General features: G+C 37.0%; 1 protein-coding gene across 2 annotated transcripts; it reads right to left on the bottom strand.

Moving 5' to 3' along the window:
- Positions 1 to 1,301: 1,301 nt before the first annotated feature.
- LOC141558860 (pulmonary surfactant-associated protein A-like) lies at positions 1,302 to 9,278 on the bottom strand. Of its 2 annotated transcripts, none has more exons than XM_074296676.1 (5): positions 9,171 to 9,278; positions 8,442 to 8,653; positions 7,633 to 7,740; positions 5,134 to 5,211; positions 1,302 to 2,219 (listed from the first exon to the last, which is right to left on the bottom strand). In XM_074296676.1, the coding sequence occupies exons 2-5, from the start codon at positions 8,638 to 8,640 to the stop codon at positions 1,843 to 1,845; spliced, it is 762 nt and encodes a 253-aa protein (XP_074152777.1). In that variant the 5' UTR covers positions 8,641 to 8,653; positions 9,171 to 9,278; the 3' UTR covers positions 1,302 to 1,842. The 2 variants fall into 2 exon arrangements, with proteins under 2 accessions (XP_074152777.1, XP_074152776.1); XM_074296675.1 differs by having other exon boundaries at positions 8,742 to 9,178.
- Between the last annotated feature and the right edge of the window lie 1,198 nt (positions 9,279 to 10,476).

Here is a 10,476-nt window from a genome sequence, read left to right as displayed (position 1 = left end):
CACTCCTGGCATATTTTGAAAGTTAAAAGCTGATTTTTAGCATCAAATTATAAATATTCATTTTTATTAAGCTGTATGCAAAGCATTAAAGCAGCAAACTCATAATTGTCATCCCTTCCACTCCTATTTATTATGGGGTAATAGCTTTAAAAACAGAGAAACAGCTTTGTATATATCTTTAAAATAAAGCAACTTATGAAGAAGTAGGGGTCCAACTTTGGGCATACAAGTTTTTATTTCTTCAAAATTCTAAGTTTCAAAAATATCTTAAATTTTACTCTAAATAAAGTTACATTCAATTTGTCTCTTATAGTGACAGACAAATCCAATTACAATATTTGTTCATCACAGGGTTGGAATTTACAATTTTTGCATCTGGGGAAAATAATAGAAGGTAGGAGGAATGGTTCAGGTTCCAGTGATCCTGAAGAGCTAGTTAGGGCAAAGAGTAAGGGAAGGATGGAGTGCTGAGAAGAGAGGAAGCAGTCCTGGGACAAGGTTGCCTAGAAGCTAGGGAGGCCTGGAGAGGAAACTCAAAGAAACAAGGAGAGGAAAAATCTGAGGAAGTGGTAAACTTTCTAAATGTCTTGACTCAAGCGGGAGGAATCACACCCTGAAGAAAAATACTTCAAGAGCAGGAATGGGGATGGGAGAGGCTAGTGGTAGGGAAGTGAACCTTGGAAATAACATCCTAGAAATATCTTGCTTTTGTACCATGCTTTAGTGAACAGCACTAGCTTCAACTCAGCTGTTGAGACATTTGTAAATCTGTAACTTTTCATTTATTATTTAACCATTTCCACTCACCCACTCATGTGTTCTCCTGTAAAGTTCCATTAACTTTAAGGAAGGGACCTATGCTAACTTCAAACATTACTGTCAGAGAGATGGTACAAGTCTGTATCTTCTCCAACAGATTAATCTGCAAGGAAAGCGAATTCACATTTCTATTAGAGATTGTGGTTGTAGAAAAAAAAAGTAGAATGAGCAGGCATTGAGAACAGAACTGGGGGATACAGTGGGTGGCAGGTGTTTGCATCTATGTACCTGCTTCGTTGTTGTCCTTGTTTTTGAAGAAGAACAAAATGACATATGTTAAAATAGAATTACCAACTATTTCTAATCGGACTAATACAGGCTTGGAATGCTCTAATGGCTGATTGAGTGAAAGCACAAAACATTTTACCCATGTTGGTGACCATCACCTTTCCATCAGAGGGATCTTGTAAAACTGTTCAGGAATAATGATCTATGTCCCTAGGATCATTTTCCAGACAAAAGCAGATAGGAGTTCAAACCAGTAAAAAATGAATTTGTTTTTATTCAATTATTCCACCAGGCTTTGCAAAGTGACTTCTGTTTACCCAGCCCTCTGTAATCTAAGGGAGGAAAAGACAAATTCTTATCCTTTCAAGAGTTTAAATTCAAGACAAAGAGATAGATATATCCACTTGAAAAATTAAGTAACTTGACCAGGCAGTAGGTGATAAATATTAATTTGTGGGATAAAACTCATATAGGCTCCCAAGTGGAAATTCTTGTAGAATGACAATCATGTTTGGCCACATGGGGAAGAGACAGCTTTTTAGCTAAGCCTTAAACAAGTAGGACTTGGTTAGGGAGAGAAAAGGGATCGAGATGGGCAGTCCTAGAAGGGGAAGAAGAAATGATTTTTATTTTTTTATGGGCTAAAAATAGGATTCATTAACATCTCTTCCTCATAGACTGCTACCTGAGAGGGAAAAGATTTAAAGTCCCTTTGGGCCACCAATTCCTGAGCTAAATAGTTCATCCAAGTTCATCACTGAGTCATCCATGCTTTTGTCCAGCTCTTGTAAGGGGTCAGAACTCACAGAGAGTGAGGCGGTTCTTGGAGCAGGATCTGTCGTTCCATGTACCATCTGTGTACATTTCCACACAATTTTCACTTCCTTGCCCATCTGGGGTCCCTGAGTACCAGTTGCTGTAGCGCAAGGTAGTCCCATCCAGATAATGGAAAGTCCCTGGTGTTTTCCCCTCCATTACACCAATGAAGCCATATGTGTTGTGCTTTACCACGAGCTTCAGAATAGCCGCATTCTCGTCCGCGTTCCTTGGAGTGGCGATAGTGCCTCCCAACATGTAGCAAGTCTTATTGGCTGTGATGAAGTTAGAAGCCAGACCACTGGTGGCAAAAAACTTTTTTCCCACTTGAACAGCACTTCCATACAAATCAAGGGCTGGAGATTAGAGACAACAGTAAAGTCAGCTTTCTCTTTGTCCTTCTTATTCTATTTCTCTGTTTTCATGAACATATTTGAATATTTCTTTTCATGTAGGTCTCTTTATCCTTGTTTTTTTTCTCCCTATTTCTATCACTTTATTTCCTCACTAACTTTTTGTGTACATCTCTGTATATCCCACTCCACACAGACAAATGGAATCCTCCACTTGGCATTTAAAAGAATCTACTGCATTCAAATACTACTTCTGACATTTACTTAAATGACCATTATGAATGTTCTTAGACATTACCTAATATTCCCTGGGCCTCAATTTCCTTATCTGTAAAATGGAGATAATAATAGTCCCTAATACCTAGGGTTGTTGTGAGATAAATTGAAATAATGTAGAGAGAGTGCTTTACAAACCTCAAAACACTTTATTACTAAAACTATTAATGTCAAAGGAATGGTGTGAGACTCAAATGAGGCATGAAAATAAAAAGCTTTGCAAACTTTAAAATGCTTTATTTATTGCAGTTATTACTGGACCTTGCCATTGGGGCTGTTGCTTTGTTTTGTTTGATATGACTCTTGCTACAATTGTAGTCTTATTTTCTATTATTCGCCTTCATGTACTTTGTACTGAACCAGTAACTGATCTGCCTGGATGACATTTTTTTTGCATAGTTGGTGGGCCCCACCTCCCTGTCTGAACTGTGCTTCTGTGGCTCCTTTGCCTATTAAAATTTCAAGCTCCCTTTAAAGCACACTTGGGTGCTCCCTCCTCAAAGAGTCCTTCCTTGATTGTCCCAGTTATTAATGCTCTCTCCCTTCCGAAATTTCTTGGAGATATTGTATGTAATTATCTCCATGCTTGCCACTTCCTTCCATTAGAGTGAAAGCTCCTTGAGGGCAGAGGCACTTCATATTAGTCTTTATGTTCTGAGCACCAAGTACAATGGCAAGAGATTCATAACTATTTGTTCAATTTAACAAGTGCTTACAGTTATTCTAGGCCCTGAGATTATAAAGATGAAAATGAAATTGTTACTGTTCTCTAGGAGCCAAATTCTACTTGGCTAGAGGGCAGGGAGAAACATCCTATAGAGAGATATAAAAGACACACAATAAATAATTGGGGGCAGTTAGGAAGAGCCTCTTCCTAGAACTGAGCCTTGAAGGAGATGGCCTCTAAATGGCACAAGAGAAGGGCATTTGGGGATAAGTGAAGTAGGTAAAATAGAGCCTGTGAAAAAACATATATATATATATATATATATATATATATATATATATATATATATATATATACATGTTGCAGTTGAACTACTTCAAAAAATCAATTTATCTGGAATGGAGAGTGCATGGGAGGAGAGGGTTGTGTCTGGAGAATAATATGAAATCAATCTGAAAAGAGACATTAGAGCCATATTATGATGAACCTTAAAAATCAAAATAGTTTTATTTCCTGATGCCTTCTGAATAGAAGAGGTGTATCAGAACTTTGCTCTAGGTATCTAAATTTGTCAGCTGAGTGGGTGATAGATTGGCATCAGGGAGAGACTAGAGGCATAGGGACCAAGTAATCATCCAAGAAAAGTGTTTACAAAAACATGAGCAAGACTAGTGAATGTTATGTGAATGGAGAAAAAAGAATGGCATTTGTCTGGGCAAAATGTGGAGGAATATTCAACAAGACATAGCACCTGAGGAGGTATGAAAGTGAGGGAGAGAAGAGAGGTAGGTTGGACTCTAAGGCTTTAAAACTGTGTTAAAATGGGGGATGCCAGTGCTTTAGCAAAGAAGTTAATGGATTCTTCTTTGGACATGGCGAATGTGAAGAATTCATCTGGGAGCTGATGTGGGATTATTGCTCACAAATAAAATATGTAGATTTTGGAACTATTTGCATAGTTAAACTCATGACATAAAAGGTCACTAAAAAAGGGAGAAAAGAAAAGAGGTTCTATGAGAGCTCTAAGTATATCCAAATATAGGAGGAGAAAGAGAGTAGGAAGGGTACAATTGATAGTCCTATAAGACAGATAGAAATGAAATGAATTGTCACAATATTTATTATACTTAATCTCTCTATTTGTGTTTCATGCTGCTGAATGACTATGAAGTACTGTAGTGTGGAGGAAAATGTGTTGGTCTTTGAATCTAAGTGAGGTCTAAGTTCAAATATCATTTCTTACACTTAATGGCTGTTGCACCATGGATAACTCACTGAATTTCTTTGAAACCTAGTTTCCTTCCCTATAAAGTTGGGATACTTATACCTGTGTTAAGTACTTCACTTTGTGTTTGGGAGGATCAAATTACATAAGGCTTGTAAAATATCTTCAAAACTATAAAAATAAGTGGCATGATATAAACTTTCACTAGTTATAATTATTAGAACTGGTTTGATGAATTGAGAACTCTTTCTGAGTAGGTCAGCCAAGATAATTTTCCCAGAAGCTGCCCTGAGTGGCTAGATCTTACCATCTACTGCCTTTTTTTGTGATATATTAGGGAAAGGGAGGCCTTTTATTTTCTTCCATTATCTGGAAGGTCAAAAGAAATATTTGACAGTTGGCTTGCTCTGCTTAAGCCTTTTTCCAAAGAAGTAATTAAATAGTCTACTTTTTACTCAAAAGGTTTTCCAACAACAACAACAGCAATAAATCACAACCCTATTTTAATCAAAATAGAATATAATTGGGACAAAAATCACTTTGTTTTCCTCACATTTTGTCCTCTGTTATCTTTTCTTCTCTCTCAGTGAAGACCCAAATCCAAGAATCAAAAGATAGTTCTTAGTATATGGGTATTTCATATGCCCCCTAGTTCCATACTCAGCCTGAGAACAGGCACCCTCTCCTCTCTTGGACCTGAAATGGTCTGTTCTAGAACCTTGTTCTAATGAAAAAATGCACATACTTACCATTTTCTAATTTAAGGACACGAATTTGTAATCCTGAGATGATTTTCAGTTGCTCATTAGTTATAGAAGATTGCTTTTCTAGGAAGAAGAAAATCTTTCTTTGAAGCCACTGACAAGGTAAAGTGTCAGTTCAAGTTAACAAATCACAACACAGCATTCATGTACATCCAATCAATCCATCAATAAGCATTTATTAATTAACTCATATACCAGGAAAATATGTATAATATGGACAAAATAAATAAGAAATAATTTTGGGAGGTATAGTGCTAGCAGGTAGAGATAATAGAAAAGAATTCAAGTAGATTTAAATTTGAACTGCTTTCTTCAGAGTTTTTAGAAGGTAGCAATAAAAATAGAACATATTCATGAATGGGGGAAAGCAAAGACATGGAGACAGGAACTAAAGGGTTGTGTGTGAGGAATAAGAAGAAAACCAGTTTAGAGAATACATGGTGGGGGAGGGAAAGAGTGGAACCAAGATGGTAGAGGGTAGACAGGACTTTGCCTGAGCTCTTCCTGGCTTCCCTCAGACTCCATAATAGATCAAAGCTCTGAACAGATTTTGGTATAACAAAAATAAAATATTTTGAGGGCAAGACAGGGAGTACAGGGAGGTCCAGAGTGGAGAGGCCCCACAGAAAAAAAAAAGTGTAGATACAAATTAATTTTAATATGATGGTATAAAAAAAAGAAACTAGGTTGGAAAGAGGATTGTACATTATGTAGCCCTTTGTTTATAAAAAAACACAAAATACAAATTATATTAATGACTGAAAAAAATAAATTGTACACTTCAACATTTCAGCTTTCTTTCATCTTGAACTTTTATGTTATTATAAGATCATGATGATCCAGTGATTCCATAAAGTGAAGTCCCTGTGGCTTATTATCTTTAAAACACAATGGAATATTTCCTACAAATTGTTTTAAAAAGGAATATTGGAAAATCAATGAATAGATCACTGAAATCTTGAATACTGAGCCATCTACTATTGACAGAATTTGTTACCAGAATCATTAAGTCTCAGTAGTTCACAGAGCAACTAGGTGACTCAGAAGGTGCTGAGCCTGGAGTCATGAAGACCTGAATTCAAATCCAGTCTCAGACCCTTACTAACTCTGACTTACTATTTCCTCAGTTTTCTCTTTTGTAAAATGGGATAATAATAGATTTAGCTCCCAAGGTTGTTGAAAGGGTTGAATGAAATAATAATTATAAAGTGTTCATCAGAGTGCTTGGCCCATATTAAGCACTATACAAAATTATCTAATATAGCTATTAATGGATAAAAATGAACAAATCGCTTTTTTGGGTACCCTTTTTCCGAATGTTCCCATGCAATGTAGCTCTCCAGTCAAACTGCATATTTGTCTTTGAATTAATGTTTCCCTGAAGTAATCAATATTTAGATGACTCCTCTGTGTGCAGTAAATACTATGTTACTAGTTAACATTTGTCTTCTGTGGCTACACTGTCGTCAAGATCAAAAGGGTCTTGTAGAATGGGTGTGATACATAATATCCTTAGAAGGATGGTTTAGTTTTGGGTTCTAGATGAGGATGAGAAATACATCTTGGCAGAAACTCACTATCCCTTCCTTCCCTAGAGTAGGGATCCATTTATCATCAAAATGTGCTTTATCATTGACTTCCCTGCTCTTTCTACAGATCTATTTGGTTTGGTGGTAATTGTGAAGGGGGAAAAGAAACACTTTTTGTCCCTTTTAATCTGCAATTGAAGGAGCTGGGATTTTGCAAATTATATTTATATATATCTTTTATTTTCCTTGTAATATTAAACTGCTATTTTAAAAAAATTAATCATCTACTATGAGATCATTTGTCTATGAAGGCATGGAAAGAGACTGATAAATAGATAAGAATTGACAGAAGGGAGAGCTCATATGAAAAAGAGAATTTCATTAGCATACATCTCCCCATCCCCACCCCCAACAGTATATGCTGGCTGGGTAAGGGTAAATCAATTAGAAACTTCCTGTAATGTGTTAATATATATAAAATTATTCATCCTACAGATTTATTTCACTTTGTTTTGAACCTAATGGGAAAAAAGCCCACTAGGTTCAAGCCTATTTGGATTTCAAACTCCTAGGTGGGAGTATGGAACAGGATAGGTGAGGTTGGACCTGATTTTGCCTGAGTGTGCTTTTGGGCAGTATATTGTTCCACAATGCATTTAGATATGGAAGCTGCTGGCTACCTTGGCTGGACTAACATTAAAAAAACACATGGTATTCAGCGTCTCCCCCACCTTATCCCAGTCATTCTTCTCTCAGAGGATATCCTTGCCCCCTCTCTGGGTATTATATATTCATTCTGGAACAATTCTGGCTTTCCTTCACCTAGTTTATAAAGTTATCCCATTAGAGTGGTCTGAACACTCAAAAAACTTGAGAATACTTCCCATTGCTCTACATATAGTCCCTTCCCACCTACCCAGAAACCCATTAAGATAGAAGGCATAGAATTCCTTACCACCTGGTTCTCCTTTCATGCCCTTGATTCCCGGAGGTCCTTGTGGACCTGGATTTCCTGGAGGTCCAGACTGTGGTGGATGTGCCTGGGGGCAGCTAGGTATTTCACCTATTTAATATAAATTTTTATCATATAAATTATATATATATATGCATATATATGTAGTATATACACATAGTCCTTTGCCTATAAAATAAGCAAAATACAATATAAAATTTATTAATTTTTCCTTTAATGAGTTTGAGGGGAAAAAAGTATACTTCAACAGTTAATCTATTTTTCACCTTGCTGTATAGTTGCTGTATAGGATTCTCATAAGGGTTTAGGAATCCAGTAATTGTGTAAAGTGGAGTTGCTGAGCTCTATTAACCTTAAGACCCAATGAAATGTTTCATAAGGTTTTTTTAAAAGAGAAAAGATTCCAGAAAAAATCATCGAAACCTGGACCACTGAGCCACTTATTGGAATATAATGACATCTGTTGGCAGAATCTGTCCCTAGAACCGTTGTATCAGATCACAAGGTATCTGGGTGACCCAGGAGAAAGAGTACTGGGCCTGGAGTCAGGAAGACTTATGTTGTAAAAATGCAACATGATGTGATGGGAAAGGGGTCCAGAGAACTGAGTTCTAATTCTAGCTTGACTAACAGTTTGTGATTCATTTTGCAAAAACCACTCCCCTTCTTTGGACTGCATTTTCCTTATATGTAAACTGAGAGTGGGGACATGTTTCATAAGATCCTTTCTGTGACTGATACTATGATCTTACACTTTTACTCTTACTTGTGCACTGTTGCTTTTCACCTACCTGGGTCTCCCTTTTCTCCCTTGAGTCCATCCCTCCCATCTCGTCCATCTCTTCCACGTAATCCAGCTATCCAAGAACCCTGGCAATTAATGGAAGAGACTATCAGTGGCTGCTCTTCATTTTCTTCTGATTCTAAACAGGATCCAATGAATGGCCGCTCTAGGAGCAAGAGACTGAACAGGTGCAGCAGAATCATCATTTAAATCCCAGACCTGAGAAATATAAAGGAGAATCATGTCAGATGTCTCTTGGGTCAAAAAGATGTTGATCTCCTTTCCCCTTTGCCAGGATAAACCTAACCTCATCTTCCAAATGGAGGTCTGATCAGGAAAGGTCACTAAAAAAAAAGACCCTGAATGAAAACAATCTTTCACACTCAGAAGATCTACCCAGGGAAGAGAAATTTCTTAGAAATCCCCTACTCTGATTTGGCTAAGGAGCCAGGTCAGGCTTCTATTTGAACAAGATTTAAACAGAAAGGAAAAGACAGGAAAAGAGTCTATTCCCAATATATGGTCCTTCACCTTTTTAAATTTGTGTCATAGACCCTTTTGACTTTGGATGAAACTGATGGAACCCTTCCAGAATGTTTTTAAATAATTAAAAGAAATGTTAAAATTCAAATAGGGTTAGTGAAAAGAAAGATGTAATTTTTCCCCTCCAAGTTCACAAACATTCTGAAAATTGGTCCATGGACCCAAATGAAGAACTCTTGCTCTATCCTCCTACCTCTCTGTGATTTCAAAAAAGGAAGATCAGATTCAGCAGGACATGTTGAGGCACCTCTGCCCAGGTCAGTCTGATTAAGATCAAACTTCTGTCCTTGTACAGCTGAACTTAGTACCCTCCTCTCTGTTTACTAGGCCTTGTTGGAAAGCTAACAATGTATTGGGGAGAATAAATATTCTCTCTCTCTCCATCTCCTATACCTGACACAACTTTTCTATTTCTTTTCCTTGAAACTTGTTTTTAACAAGTCACATCATGAGAATTTGCTTCTTTTACTTTTCCTCCCTTCTCTCTTTCATTCATTCCACAATATTCTATGAATTCCCATTCTCTTCTCTAGCACAGTAGAGCATCCAAGAAAGGGAGGAGGCATGGAATCTACTCTCCAGGAGCTAGTTGAGGAGGTAAAAGATAGAAGAAAACTAACAATTCAAATAAGCATCAGGTGACACAATAGAAATGGGACCCAATTTGGAAATCCTATCTCTCTTACTTTTGTATCACCTAAGTAATCTTGGTTACATACATTTACCTCTTTGCAATTCAGTTTCTGCATTTCTGAAATGAAGGCTTGGAAATTATGTCTGAGATTCTTTCCAGATTTAAATTGGTTTGTCTTGTAAAAAGCATTATGAAAACAGAGTTCTTTCTTTTTCCCCTCTGTGTGTGTGTGAGCCCAATACACTGGTAAATCATATCAGTCAGTCAACAAATTTTTTAAAGCACCTGCTCTGTATCATGTACTGAGTTAAGCATTGGGGATACAAAGAAAGGCAAAAGACATTTCCTGCTCTCAAAGAACTCCCAGTTCAATGAAGGGAGATACCATGCAAGCACTAAGTCTACACAACTATTATGCAAAATAAATAGGAAATAGTCAAGAGAGAGAATATACTGGAATTAAGAGGGATTTGGGAAAGGCTTTTTAGAGAAGATGGGACCTTATGGTATATGAAGGTTATGGAATATTATTGCTCTGTAAGAAATGACCAGCAGGAGGAATACAGAGAGGCTTGGAGAGACTTACATCAATTGATGCTGAGTGAAATGAACAGAACCAGAAGATCGCTGTACACTTCAATACTGTATGAGGATGTATTCTGATGGAAGTGGATATCTTCAGCATAAAGAAGATCCAACTCACTTCCAGTTGATCAATAATGGACAGAAACAACTATACCCAGAGAAGGAACACTGGGAAGTGAATGTAAATTGTTAGCACTAATATCTGTCTGCCCAGGTTACTTAGACTTTCGGAATCTAATACTTAATGTGCAACAAGAAAATGGTATCTACACACATATAT

This window comes from Sminthopsis crassicaudata, chromosome 2, assembly GCF_048593235.1.
Source record: "Sminthopsis crassicaudata isolate SCR6 chromosome 2, ASM4859323v1, whole genome shotgun sequence".
NCBI lineage: Eukaryota > Metazoa > Chordata > Mammalia > Dasyuromorphia > Dasyuridae > Sminthopsis > Sminthopsis crassicaudata.
This window is presented reverse-complemented; position numbering and strand designations above follow the sequence as displayed.